The sequence below is a fragment of the Abramis brama genome (genome assembly GCF_963993115.1).
Source record: "Abramis brama genome assembly, contig: SCAFFOLD_97, whole genome shotgun sequence".
In the NCBI taxonomy this organism is placed as follows: domain Eukaryota; kingdom Metazoa; phylum Chordata; class Actinopteri; order Cypriniformes; family Leuciscidae; genus Abramis; species Abramis brama.
In genome coordinates, this window is record NW_028156036.1 from 27,776 (window position 1) to 43,475 (window position 15,700).

The following is a 15,700-nucleotide window of genomic DNA, read 5'->3' on the forward strand; positions in this document are numbered from 1 at the left end:
TCACATCTTTACTCCTTTGATTTTTGTCCCTTTTAGTATTGTATACTGTAGTACAGTGCATTGTAGGCTGTATACTGTACAATGAACAAATTGGATGGCCCTGAACATTGTGCTTTCCATTTGTTACTGACTGCTCAATAGATTTTGACTGGTTGCAGGTGCATATCAACAAAGAACAAGAATTACAGTATCACAGACACAGTACAGTAGGCTACTGTAAAAATAGGGGTATAAGAAGAGGAAAAACAAAAAATAAAATTGCAAAGAGCAAAGCAGAGTAGTCATTTCTGATCAATTTTGAGCTACTATGATAGAACATGTTTCCGTTCATCAAAAGACAATGATGGAAAAATATGAAATTTGTTTTGAGATTACACTGTACACTGCTAAAACACTAAACCCCATTCTCTGAACCAAATTCTCAATAGTCTAAACCAATTTGTCGAATAAATCACTCTTTCTGTAAAACATTAAACAAGTTCAGGTAGTTAACCCCCTGAGGTCGACGGTATCGCCGGCAATACCAGCTCGCTTTTTTTTTATCAGTGTAAAAAAAACTCATAAATACTCTGTTGACTTTGATTTTCCATAGGAGTTTCATACATCAATCGATTCTGTTAAATGTGTATTATTGTCACAGGTCGGGATGGGCCGAACCAGACTAATGCCCACCCCTAGACCCAGAACACTTTGAGGAGCGTGCCAGAGACGAGACCAGAGTCGAAGAATAAAGAGTAACAAATTTTATTAAGAATAAAACAATTGGTAATCCTAATCTAAAAGTCTTCTTCTCTCCCTCGTCCAGGGAGGAGTCCAAGACGGCAAGCAGACACAGTCTTCCCCACAGACGGCGATTCCCAGTAAGGAGTACCGGACAGGTAAGTATCTCACAGTATGCAGATTAACAGAGTTCCTTTCTCCAAGCAGGTATCAGGTGCACAATGGAAGGTGATGGACGGGTGAGTTCTCCGGTGAGTGGATGGCCACAGCTTCCTCTCCTCTTTCCAAGTGAAGGACAGTTCACAGCAGTCAATAATATACAGGTAGGTATCTTACGGTAAGTAGATCGACCAAGCTCCTTCCACGCTGGTATCAAGTTCACAATGGGAGGTGATGATCAGGTAAGTTCTCCAGTGAGTGGATGACCACAGCTTCCTCTCCTCTTTCAAGTAGGGGACAGTTCACAGCAGTCGATAGGATACAGGTAGGTATCTTACGGTATGTAGGTTAACTGGGTTCCTTTCTCCAGGCTGGTATCAGGTACGCAATGGGAGGTGATGGACAGGTGAGTTCTCCGGTGAGTGGATAGCCACAGCTTCCTCTCCTCCTTTCAAGTGGGAGACAGTTCACAGCAGTCAATAGTATGCAGGTAGGCATCTTACGGTATGTAGGTTAACAGGACTCCTTTCTCCAGCTGGTATCGGGTACACAATGGAAGATGGATTGGACGGGTGAGTTCTCCGGTGAGTGGATGGCCCCAGCTCCCTCTCCTCTTTTCAAGTGGGAGACAGTTCACAGCAGTCAATAGTATGCAGGTAGGTATCTTACGGTAAGTAGGTTAACAGGGCTCCTTTCTCCAGCTGGTATCGGATACACAATGGAAGGTAGGTTGGACAGGTGAGTTCTCCGGCGAGTGGATGGCCACAGCTTCCTCTCCTCTTTTCAAGTGGGAGACAGTTCACAGCAGTCAATAGTGTGCAGGTGGGTATCTTGGGCAGACGAGTGATTCGCACCCGACAGGTGGACTTCAGGGCTGTAGCGAACTCGCAGTCACCGACTGAACTGGACTTCCTCTGGGGTAGACAGAATCATCACTTCACACAACAATATAGTTTTCTCACATGTGTCGTGGGGAAAGACGGGAACTTCACACCATCCAGGTGGGCTTCGGGGCTGCAGCGAACTCAGTCACGGACTGGGCTGGGCTTTCTCCACAGGCGGATTTCAGGGCTGCAGCGAACTCACGGTCACGGACTGGGCTGGGCTTTCTCTAGGGCAGACAGAGTCAACACTTCACACAGCGATATAACGTTCTTATGTCGTGGAGAAGACAGGAACTTCACACCATCCAGGTGGGCTTCGGGGCTGCAGCAAACTCACAGTCACAGACTGGGCTGGGCTTTCTCTAGAGCAGACAGAGTCAATACTTCACACAGCCATCTAACGTTCTTACATACGTCGTGGAGAAGACAGGAACTTCACACCATCCAGGTGGGCTTCGGGGCTGCAGCACACTCACAGACTGGGCTGGGCTTTCTCTAGGGCAGACAGAGTCAATACTTCACACAGCAATATAATGTTCTCACATGTGTCGCGAAGACAGAAACTTCACTCCATACAGGTGGGCTTCGGGGCTGCAGCGCACTCACAGTCACAGACTGGGCTGGGCTTTCTCTAGGGCAGACAGAGTCAATACTTCACACAGCAATATAATGTTCTCACATGTGTCGCGAAGACAGAAACTTCACTCCATACAGGTGGGCTTCGGGGCTGCAGCGCACTCACAGTCACAGACTGGGCTGGGCTTTCTCTAGGGCAGACAGAGTCAATACTTCACACAGCAATATAATGTTCTCACATGTGTCGCGGAGAAGACAGAAACTTCACTCCATACAGGTGGGCTTCGGGGCTGCAGCGCACTCACAGTCACAGACTGGGCTGGGCTTTCTCTAGGGCAGACAGAGTCAATACTTCACACAGCCATATAACGTTCTTACATATGTCGTGGAGAAAACAGGACTTCACACCAGCTGTCCTTCCCAAACCTTTCCTCAGTTGGACGTACTCGATCTCTCCAAGCTCTGAAGATGTACAATATACCAGCCTGCCTCTTGGGCGAGCGCACGGCAGTTAAAAGCAGACTTTCACACACTCACAGGAATTTTCACTCCAATATGCCACGCGAGGAAAGAGAAGGAACGTCAATTCAAACACTGCAAATCCACTCATTTAGTGTACTTAAGGCCAGCACTCACCCTGGGTCTCGGTTCAAAGAGCGGAGGATCAGCAGTGAGAGGAAGGAGATTTTAAACACTTCTTCATAGGCATAAACTGGATTCGCTTCACCATCCAAACGGGAAGAGGAGATAAGAATGGCAGAGAATCAGTTTAATTCACTCAGTGATATTCATACGGTACACTCCAAGCACTTCAACCCACATCTATCTCAGTATCAAACGTGTGGTAGGAGATTCAATAATCGGTTACTTATCTTCGCTCTTTCATCCAGACGATGCACTTCCCTCTTTCCCTCTCTCTCTCTCCATCTTCAATTCCTCATACACACGACATTCCTTTTTCCTCGCAACGAGCCCTCAACGACACACTTCAGAGAACACTTCCCAACAGGAGCCAGCCACATCCAAACGGGAACAAAAGCACCACAAGCAGGAGAGGAACAACCCCAACTTTCTCTTCCTCTGACTTTTTATACTCTCATGAGCTAGCGTGGCCCCACTCAAACGCTCAGCGCAAATTACCCACACCTGCTGTCAATCCGCCACTAGTTTCCATAGCGACAGGCACTCACTCGGCTTTGGGACGGTGTTTCACTTCCCAAATCTCAACAGGGACGTTTCTCTAGCGGGGATAGTCCCGGGCTTATTTGTCACCCCGTGACATTATTTTTGTGTATACTCACAATAAAAACAAAGTGTTGTGTTTTTTGCCAAATAAAGAAAAATAAACACGAAGCGAGTTCTGACTTCTCTCTGTCCGTGTAGTCCATTCTGAAACGCGTCCGAAAATGAACTGCAACTCAGCGAATACTCTCATCTTGTGAAATCTGTATTTAAAGAGAGCGATTCCAGTCGACCTCATTAGAGCTAATTCAAATGTAATGTGACTCCGCCCACGGAGAGCGTGCGCTATTCAAACAAATGGCTGAGGTAATCCGCGCAATCCTGTGAACGCCCCCCATATCAGCTCGAGAAAACCAAAACACAAGTTTATCAGATCATTACATGTTTACACTGTTTCGCAGCGCTGTGAGGAATAATAATAATGGAATGTATCTCAGAAGTGCGGGTATATCGAGGAGCGAGCTGAGGAATGTAAGTTCACGTGAATCGGGTTTCTTTATGAATGAATGAACGGCGAGATGCGCGCTGTTTACCACAGCTGGCAAAGACAGTTTAAATTTAAATCGCGTGTGTGAATGAATGATGATGTTTTAGCAAACTGTATTGCTACACTGAGATGAGTAAAATCGACTGAAATATGTTGAAATAAAATGTAGGCTATTTGTATAAGCAACGTATTAAACTGCAAATGAACATTTATATGCCCTAATATTTCATAAAAACAACGTTACAGTCAGGCGAAATATGATCGACATATATATATACTGATACAAATATACTGTAAGATTACACTTAAATTGTTGTTGTAATTGTAACCTTTTTAATAAAAAAATATATTTAAAAGGTAGATGTAAACAAACTATTAAAAGGTAAATATAATTTTTTTCTTTAAATAATTTTTATTGTGTTTTATTGGGGACAAATTTGGGGAGAGGATAAATATCCCAAAACTGAAAATACAGTATGAGAATTAACTGCACAATTACTAGACATGTTTACCTTGGATATTAAATTTGCAAGCACAATTTGTGGAAAAATAAAATGTGTGTAAAATACATGTGTGTGTGTATGTGTGAGTGTGTGTGTGTATGCATATATATATATATGTGTGTATGTATGTATGTATGTATATATATATATATATATATATATATATATATATATATATATATATGTATGTGTGTGTGTGTGTGTGTGTATATATGAAGAGTTCAGATGCAAAAGCCTCTAAATGCCATCTGAAATTTTCTTCTAGAATGATCATTTTTATCAAGCTCGTATATTTAAGTTAGCTATAGGTGACACACCTGAATGAATGGCTCATTACGTATGCAGGGGCATTGTCTCATCAGGTGTGAACTACTAAATATGCATGATCGTTTACGCCCCATCCGCATATTGGCTTTCCAAACTAAAAGTGTTTTACAAAACTAAAATCAATGTATTGTTTTAAGTGAATGATAAGGCAGGATGATTTTCACATAATTTTGAAGAAAAAACTCTAGGGAAGGACATCCATTAGTCAAAAGTCTTATTGCCACATATTTAGTATGTGTTTTGTGGCTTTATTTCAGAAACTTTCATTTTTAGTTTTTTCAATAACCATGCATAAACATTATTCTCTCAAAAATGAAAACATGTACATACATGTGGCTCACATATTATGGTAGTCCTGTTTGTGCTAAATAGAGTGTATTTTTTTTTTGCCATTGATATGTTTATAAGCAACTGAAAAAAGCACAAATGTCAGAACATCTCAAGGACCCCAAAAACACCCTAGACCTCAGAGGGTTAAAACACTGTTTGCAAATCTCATGCACTCTTTTTTCAAAACTCTAAACACATTCTCACTCCCTAAAACACATTTTGCCCTGTGATGCACTTACGTTTCAAAATGCTAAACACAGGTAGGCGAAAGTTAAACACAACTACAACACAGTTGTCATCGTTTACACACGACTCAAAATTGTTCACACTTATTTCTAATGATCCAAACCAACTGTACATAATACAAGTCAGTTCAGAGTCCCAAAATTTACTCAAAATGTTGCACTGAATGTTGATACCAGCAATGGATGGAAACAATATAAGAGGGAGAGAAGGATGAGGATGAGGAAGAGGAGGTGAACAAGCAGGAAGAGGATGAGGACGAGGAAGAGCGGTGTGGAGAATGTTGTCAAGGTTGGATCTGCTTTAGGGTTTTTCCCTTTGCCTGCAGAGAAGACATTGTCTGAGATGTGGAGAAACTCCTCCGGCCGGACCAACATGAAGACACGATGCTGAAGCAGAATAAAATCTCTCCCACTGACCGTGATTTTGCAGTTGCACAACTATTCTGAGTGTACTTTACTGTAACATACTTTTCATTTAGAGTTTTTTTACTGTAACCTTTTTGGCTTTTGCAGTTAGGTCACTGTATTTTCACAGTATGCAAGTGGAGAATATACAGACATTCGATAGGCCTACAGTAAGGCCTCCAGTAAGTTGTCATTACTATACTTTTTTACGTAATTGCAAAATTTGTTTACTTTGTTACAATATACTTTTTTTTTCTGTAACTGCATGCTTTGGATTCTGTGTACTCCATTTTTTGATGTAGTGTCTAATGAATGATCTGTAGTGTTTATAATATTGACTCGCTGTGTGTATGATCTGAGAGCATTGTTTGATTTTGAGAACAGATAAAATGGTTTTGAGGCAATTCTCTGAGATGATTCTCTGAGGAAATTCTCTGAGTTGTTCTCTGAATGTGGATTGAAAATTTGGTTTTGTGTTTAAGGTTTTGAGAAAGTGAGTGACGGTTTCAAGAAACGTGTTTTAGCAATTCAGAAAAGCTGTAAAAATTTACTTCTCCCTGAGAACTATATGTTTTTTTGTTTGTTTTGTTTTTTTTGTTTTGTTTTTTTACTTTTCTTTTTATTTCCTTCTATCAAGTGCAGTCATAAAGTATGTCACAAATGAACTTTTTGATGGTACAGTAAGGTGTCACGGGTAAGTCTACAAACAGAATAGCAGTCCGTAGATATCTTTCGAGAACTATATGTTCATATATCAGTGTTTGATTTTGAACACAGGTAAAACTGTTTTGAGGCGAAAGTATCATTTTGCAAGAGGAGTCAGAGGTTTTGTAAATAGTGCTTGAAGATGAGGTTTTGTGTTTAATGTTTTCAGAAAATGGATTGAGAAAAACTGTAATATCCAGCGCTAGGTGGCGCAGTGAGTTCTCTGCATTCTAGAACTGCCGTTTATCATTAACTGAAAACTGATGTAAATAGTTCAGATGATTTGAGCTGCAGCTCCTGACAGATGAGAGCTCGATCATGATGGTTTCTAATCCTTTGTACTGGATGCTGTGGATGTTGTCTTGTTTTGGTGAGAATTTTTATCACTTAAAACCGTGTATTGAATATCTGTATAAAATAGCTAGTTAATTCTATTTTTATTTATGAGGTAATTGCAGAAAAATGTCTGCCTTTTACTGAAATTGTTCTACAAATAAAAAAATCACTACAGTAGTTGTAGTAGTTAACTGCAGAACAAACAAATTTAAGTATACATTTAGTGCGATTTTAACTTTCTTTTCATTTCTTTCTTTCATAAAACACAGGACAATATTTCGGTCAAGATCTGCAGTTTCCTGAGCCGGCTAATGGAGAAGTGGGAGAAAGCGTGGTGCTCGCCCCTGACAACCCACCCTCCACATCCATTCTTATAACTCAGTGGGCTTTTACTTCAACTTCAACTCTTATTATTTCAGCAGCATCTGGTGTAACTACAGTAAACCCCACATATGAAGACAGAGTTAGTTTTGACATCAACACACTCGCTCTGGAGCTGAAGAATCTGACACTGGGTGATTCTGGAATATACAGACTCAGTGTAACACCTACTGCTGGAGGAGCACTTACAGGAGAAACTTCACTACAAGTGTTCGGTGAGTGTGTTCTGTGTTACTAAAATGTGGTTCAGCTTTTAAGCATAAAATATATTGGCCTAAAAGATGATGATATAAACTTAATTTAATAAATATGTGAAAGGGAAAAGAGTTAGCCTACATAGTTTATTTTGTCAATGTAACATGCTTTAAGTTAAACAGAAATGTGGATGTGTAAAATAATAAGATTGTTTCTGTAATCTAGACATGCAAGGTGTTAATTTGGGCACTCTTGTGTCCCAGGGATTTTTTATTATTATTATCATTTTAAATTATTAAAACCACACATAGGATTTAAACTTAAAATTGTTATGGAAATCACACTAAAATGTCTTAGAAATGTGTCATAATCTAATTTTAAATACTTTTTAGGCAATATTGTTTTAATGTTTATAAAATATTGTCCAATACCTAAAATTTCAAGCTCATATCTATGACAATTTTAATAAAACATATGAATTATTACAAACCTATGAAGACCTAAACAGTGAATTACACATAAACCTTTTTGATTTAAATGTATATTTTTCACAAATTAATACTTTCCTTCAGTTGTGGCATCATTTTCATTTCAACAGTTTTACTCCTGATAAAATAGTGTTCAGAGTCTGAGGGTCCTGTTGGAGGGGTCTTGTTGACCATGGGGCACACACATTTAAGGACAAATAACCCTTTTTTCATTGTTGATGGGCCTTTTCTAATGCTCTGGATGATGGTGCCTTGAAACATAAAGCCTCCCTGGCTCCTGGTCAAGGGCCCCTGAGCATTGGCCTGGTCAAATACATCCCTGACACATTTAATACCCTAGGCTAATGTGAATTTCCAACATTGATAATAAACCAGCATATTAGTAGTGTATGTTGGTACAAAATATTTCTATTTTAAATAAATGCTGTTCTTTTTTTTCTTTTTTCTTTTTACTCAGAATCCTGAAAAAGTTTAGAAGTATATCAAAATAGAAAAGCATTATTTTAAATTGTAGTAATATTTCACTATACATATATATATATATATATATATATATATATATATATATATAATCAAATAAATGCAACCTTGATAAGCATATATATATATATATATATATATATATATATATATATATATATATAGTGAAATATTACTACAATTTAAAATAATGCTTTTCTATTTTGATATACTTCTAAACTTTTTCAGGATGTGTGTGTGTGTGTGTGTGTGTGTGTGTGTGTGCCCTTTTTTTTTTTTTTTTTTTACATTTGAGCCCCTGCCCCCGAGGAACTCTCTGCAAGTCCCTGGTCAACAGTATTTCATTTCGGTTAATGTTAATTTCAACATTTACATATTTAAAAACTAAGATTGTATTTGCTAACATTAGTTAATACACTGTGAACTAACTTGAACAAACAATGAACAGCTGTATTTAAACTAATGTTAACAAAGATTAATAAATACTGTAACAAATGTATTGCTCATTGTTAATTGGGACATTCTACCAGAAACGTACATTTCCAGAAAAAAAAATCTTGGGGGAAAAAATATATTTTTCTTAAATCTGAACGTTGAGACATATGGAGGACATGTTAAACTATGAGAAACACATATCATGCCATCTCAGCATGTTTTTATGATTAAATAAAATACATTTTTATACGCATTTCACCCCTAAAATGTCAGGCCCTGTCACAGACAAATTTGTATATGTCAGAATGGTTTCCTAATGAATTTCTTTGATACAAATAGCATTTTCTTATTGATCACATGTCCCTGATTGTATCTAACATGGTTTTATAATTCATTTAAGAAATATAAGTAACTTTTCTGTCAACTGTAGTACACAAAATCACAGAATACCCACAGGCACTCATATAGTTGTAAAATAACTAACTTTACATAGGAGATTTTTATAAAAACATAGTAGTGGATATATACCCCCACCTTCATCTACACAGTTAAAGAGATTAATTAATTAATATTTCCTCAAATAGTACACTTTTGTCATATTTCCTGTGTGACAGGACTGACCATGGCGTGACAGGACTGACGGTACTGTGACAGGACTGACTTTATGGATTTTGATGATGCAGAAAAAGTTATGTTTTGTGTTCTTTATTTAAGTTTTGATTGGCATTTCTTTTTTAAATTATTATTATAATTTTAATGTTAATGTAATATGGTTAAATTCAGCCAAGGACATACATAATATTGCCAAAAGTATTGGGACAGCCCTCCAAATAATTGAATTCAGGTGTTTAAATCACTTCCATGGCCACAGTTGTATAAAAATCAAGCACCTTGGACTTCATTTTACTATTGCATGCGTTAAATACATAAAATATGCAATAAATGTAATAAAAAAGAACAATAACATTAATTTGTAAGGCCGTGTCACACGGGAATGTGACAGGGCCTGATGTGACAGGGCCTGACGGTTGGCCATTTTAAACTGCCATTACTCAGCCTGCTAGCATGCTAGCATAAAAACTGTTAACATGCAAGCAAGGAATTTCAATAACCTTTTTAGACATGTTTTGGATTTAAAACATTTTCATTATTTTCTGGAATGTTTTACCGTGACAGGGCCTGACCCTTTAGCTCGTCTTCCTAAAAAAAATATACAAAAACAAGCTTAAAATCATACAATTCAATGACAGAATTCAGCCTTAATCAATGTAAGCTTCACCTGGGTCAAATGATGTCACTTCCTCTGAGTGATACCCTTAAAGGCGTATTTCACACATTTTATGTCGAGTTTTATGTAAACGTGACAGGACTGACCAAAACATGGGGACAGTTGTAAAATAGAATTTATTTGTAGAATGTATATATAATTTTATGTTTTTGATCAGTTGATGTGAATGATAACAGCTTAAACTTGTTATTGATGAGTTTTTTTTTTATAAATAACAGTTTGTAGCATAACAAAACGATGAAAGCTGTAGCTCCAATTTGGCTGGGGACAAGGACATTGACAGGATTTGTAATTTTCAAAAGTGTTTTTAATAAAGAAAAAAATATCTGAGAACCTAATGAATGTCATATTCCTTTACAGAACAACTCACAGAAATCAACTATGAGCCAGTTTTAGAAATTTTTGGATGAAATACTTTTTTATTCACTGTAACAATTCAAGGACAGATAATGTACGTTTCTGGTAGAATGTCCCAATTAATATATTACCTAATGTTAATAAATGAGACCTTATTGAAGTGTTACCGTTATTTTAGTACTTCAGTTTAAACTATATGAAAAGGAGAAATATTGCCTATGCAACAAGTTAAAATAATTTGATGTACGTTAATATTTATTGTTTATTCAAGTAATGAAAATGTTATTTATGTTTTTAGTTTTAGATTTTAACTAGCAATAAGTGCTCACTAAACGTGAAAGACTAATTTTAGATCCAGTGTATTTGTTCTTTCTCTCTTGTTTACACAGAAAAAATATCTAATGTCAGGCTTATTGGTCCAGAAGAATCATTAATAGAGGGCAACTCATCTGCGAACATCACCTCTGAGGGAACTGGCAGCGTCACCTCTGTGCAGTGGATGAAAGATAACAGTCCTCTGTCTCCTAGCAACCGCATCATCTTCTCACCTGATAACAGATCAGTGTCCATCAGTCCAGTGCAGAGATCAGACAGTGGGGAATATCAGTGTACTTATAGAAACCCTGTCAGCTCTGAGACGGCAAAACACAGCCTGATCATCAACTGTGAGTGTTAAACATTTAAACATCAAGATGACTTGAGCTCAAACCTGATGAAATATAGACATACTTCAGTGCTCAGTTTGTCCTTCTGACAGTGAGTCTCTTGTGTTTGTTCTAGATGGACCAGAAAATGTTTTTATTGAGGGTCCGAATGAGGTGAATTTAGGGGTTCCTGTGTCTCTGTCTTGCTCTGCAAATTCTGAACCTTCTGCCTCATTCAGCTGGAGGTTTAATGAAACAGACACCAGTGTGACCACAGACACTTTCACCATAGAGAAGACTGACTTCACACACAGTGGAGATTACGAATGCACTGCCTGGAATAATGTCACAAAGAGAAGCGTAACCTCACAAAGACATGCTTTACTAGTTAAAGGTAAGCAGTTAAAACTAACCTGAAACTTGTAAACATATGATAAGCAGTGCCCTCACTTTAATGTACCGCTTAATTTACCACTTATTTAAAAATGTTTAAAATAAAAACTATATATAAATAAATTGGCTGCTGTTTTAAATTACTTTTACATTTTTGATGAAGGATAAAGTATTGTGTGCAGCACATGATCTTCGTCTGTTGTTTCTTGTGTCTTTACTATCTGGAGGAGGAGGACTGACAACAGGAGCGATAGTTGGGATTGTCATTGGTGTTTTAGTGGCAGTTGCAGGCATTTGTGGTCTTATTTTCTATTTAATAAAAACCAAGAAAATGTGAGTAATTTTAAAATCACATCACAGCTTTAACACATTTATTTTAGAGAATTTTGTCAGTGAGTGTCAACTTGTGTCTTGGTCATTAATAATCTTTGTAAATCAAAGTCCTATTGATCAAAATCCCATTTTTATATGATACTATACCATATCAAGAACAGTCATTACAGTAATTTTCCCTTAAAACATGTTAATATTTTAGTGGTATTTCATGCATAATAACAGAATGACTATGGTCTCAGTGGAAACTATAACTGTCATATGCTGCCTTTTTGTGAGACAGAAATGTGGTAAAGAAAAACAACTTTTAACAAATTGTATTTATCTTTACACTACAGCTCAATAATAAATGAACAACAAAAAGGACAAGCAAGTGGAGGTATGTTTGTTATTTATTCTTCATAATACCAACATCCCAGACAGCAACATAGTGTCAGCCCTGTTCCGGGCTAGATCTGGATTCAGCGTGTATCATATGCAGGACGGATCTGGGCTGACACTATGTTGCTGTCTGGGATGAGTATGATCTGATTGAAACAGAACAACTGTCTTTCCCAGTTGTAACAAGATTGACTGATAATGACCTGTAAAAGGTTTCAGTATCAAACAAACTGAGTGTTTCTTTCTTTAAACAGCAGCACAAAACATACAGGAGCCTGTGAGTGACTTTCAGTTTTTGTTTTTATGCAGCACAGTCAGTATGATTGGCATTAGCACTGTTTAATAGTGGGCTTTATGTTTCACCATTTAAATATCAGCAACATACTTTTACTTCATGTGACATCATCATCGTATATGACATTGTAATGTAAGAAAAACAAATTAATTTGTTTTTAATTTGCTGTTTGTAGCACTATGAAAGAACCCTTGATTTCCAGATGACTAGTGGAGATGGAAATATGAATGAAAGGAATATATATATGAATCAAAGTCAAACTAATGACTATGAAAATGTAAAACATGGGTTTTCAAACAGACCAAGGGCTCCTACACCTCCACCAGGTGAGCAGTTTCAGAATATTTATATCCATTCTGTCCTATTTATACTTCATATGTGTGCTTTGGCTACATCACAAAATAAGAGCTATTTATTCTGTCCTGCAGTTGCAGACATTCAGGAAATCATTAGATTCTTTTATTTTATTACATTTGTTACATTCAGGTATCAAACACTCTTCCTGTGCGCCAGCGAGGAAGTGAAGACACTGAAACATCTACTGTATACTGCAGTGTTGTATCTTCCTGCATACTACACATTTCACACAGTTTGTGATGTTTCTATTGTTACATATGTATAGAGTATTTGCAGGTCCATGTGAAATCTGACCACACAAAACGCAGTAGACAGCAGATTTAACACTTCTTTACAAAGTATTTAGGCTAGTTTGATCATATTTTCATTTACCAATATAAGATTCATTAAGGTTTCATTCATTTAAGGTTAATTCAGCTTTAACACATTTCACCATCATAAAATCCATTTAGATTTTCTCCCAACATCAGTGTAGAAACTAACAAACATGCACATGATCACGGTCCTGCTAATGTGTAAATTATCTGCAATATTTGAGCAGTCTGTACTTAATATTCATTTATATGTTTTCACTATTCCAGTTCATTCTGATTTCTTCTGCAAATGTGTTTGTCAAATGATGTTTTATATTTGTATGCTAATATTTATCTACTGTTGATCACACAGATACAGTTTTTTTTTAAATTGCTGACACAAGTGGTACTTGAGTGAAACCATTTACTCATGCACACATAGTTTGTTCACTTAGAAATCAAAACTCATTGTTTTGAGAAAGAAATCATTTATTTTTTATCCCCTTCTTTTCTGTTTATAGTGTAAATATACATAATTTGATAATTTAGAAATCAAAACTCAGTGTTCTGAGAAACATACATTTTCCACCCTATTGCATTTCTATTTGTTTTGTAAATATATAATGAATATGCAAGTCATCCTAATTTCTAGTGCTTTACAATACAGATCGTTTCAAAGCAGTTTCACAATAGTAACAAATTCAACTGAAAAGCAGCCAAAAGTGTCATTATTCAGCTCAAGTCAGTTGATTCAGTTCAGTTACAGTAAATAACTGTAAATTATAGTAGTGTTTTACATTTATAACATCTGTGTGTAGTTTGACGTGTATATGACTAATCAATTGATAGTTTGTGTGTAGTTACTATGCAAAAAGAAATGTTTGTTTTTGCAAGAAATGTGTGACGTTTTACATGTTATGTGTATGTTCTGTGGTTTTGTGTAGAATTTCAAGAAATGGAGCCCATAGTTTCAGAAATTGTGTGTAAGCAATTTAAAAATAACACTAAAACTGTCTCTCAGAATTAAAAAGAAAAAGTCATACTCATTCTTTTGTGCACTAGGCAAATAAAAGAAATTTACATTTATGACTAAATTCCCCTTTAGACCTGAACACAACATCACTTGGAAAAGAAACAAGGAAGTGATAAGTTTTGGTAAGCAAATGTATATTGCTTTCTTTCATTTATATGGGAGTGATCTTGTTGTTTTATATTTCATTAATATTTTTCAAATAATTCAACTACTGTTTTGTTATTTTATATGTGTAAAATTTATATTTAGCTGATCTATTTTCTTGTTTATTCTACTTTCTTGTTCTAGTTTTCAGCTCTTTTATATACATGTTTTTCTTTATGGTTTACAACTAACATGCATCTGATAAGGAAATATAGTTAAACTTTAACTTTGATTGTGTTGTTTTGTGAGGATGAGTGAAGTTTGTTCATTATAAATTAACTCTAAACCCGCTGCAGGGTAACAAACCTATCAAATGTCCACCTTTATCAGTAATCACATCACAGTCTGTGGTACATATTGTATATAATGTGTATACAATCATTTAACAATTGGAAGTAGCCTAAGGTTTAGTGCATTCTGAAGATTTACTGTACCAGTTCTCATTGTGAATGTGGGATACCACTCACTTTATACGTGTATCACAATGTGAAATCAACCACCAGTAATGAGTTGGCAGTAACCAAAAAAGCAATTAAAGGAGGCATTTTGCATAAAGTAATGTCAAATCTAAAAATGTGGTCTGTAAAAGTGGTACATGGGACCATAGAAACCATGTCTGTTAAAGAATGATGATCCATCCATAATGTAGTCCAACTGGGTCATGTTCTATGGTAATTGGTGTCAATTGATCAATATCCTGAAACTTTCATGATCTAAACATGGAATTTTGTTAATCAATTTCCATAAGAACAATGCATCAAGAGTAATGCAGTTACTTATCATTTTGAACAGTTGTATCAATTGATAGTTAGACCATTGTAATGAAATAAATCCATCTTATCTCAGATGTAATGTGTGAGTTGCATTTTGAAATGGTAATACTTTGATGTTACAGTAAAGGGATAGTTCACCCAAAAATGAAAATTAGCCCATGATTTACTCACCCTGAAGCCACCCTAGGTGTATATGACATTCTTCTTTAAGACGAATACAATCAGAGTTATATTAAAAATTGTCCTGGCTCTTCCAAGCTTTATAGTGGGAGTCAATGGGTATATTTGGAAGTCCATCAAAGCGCATCCATCCGTGATAAAAGTGCTCCACACGGCTCTGTGGGGTTAATAAAGGTCTTCTTCACTTCTTTTAAGTGTAACAGTTATATATGTAACAGAAAAACATCAAGACTCACTTTTCATGTTGAGGTAGGGCCAATTATGTATCTTGTGACCGCTTTCGTAGACAGACCATAGAGATTACCTAAAATAATATCACAGTTTAAATACT

The 15,700-nt window shown here is 36.5% G+C and overlaps 1 protein-coding gene and 1 long non-coding RNA gene across 2 annotated transcripts; both read left to right on the forward strand.

Annotated features, from left to right (window-relative positions):
* Nucleotides 1-6,851: 6,851 nt before the first annotated feature.
* LOC311077137 (cell adhesion molecule CEACAM20-like) lies at nt 6,852-11,604 on the forward strand (the record flags this gene model as incomplete). Its single annotated transcript, XM_084138948.1, has 4 exons — nt 6,852-6,953; nt 7,189-7,515; nt 10,933-11,208; nt 11,324-11,604. The coding sequence occupies exons 1-4, from the start codon at nt 6,902-6,904 to the stop codon at nt 11,602-11,604; spliced, it is 936 nt and encodes a 311-aa protein (XP_083995074.1). The 5' UTR covers nt 6,852-6,901.
* Nucleotides 11,605-12,024: 420 nt separating this feature from the next.
* On the forward strand, nt 12,025-13,213 carry LOC311077136. Its single transcript, XR_014604768.1, has 4 exons — nt 12,025-12,292; nt 12,549-12,571; nt 12,765-12,915; nt 13,076-13,213. It is a non-coding gene; the product is annotated as an uncharacterized lncRNA (long non-coding RNA).
* Nucleotides 13,214-15,700: the final 2,487 nt, after the last annotated feature.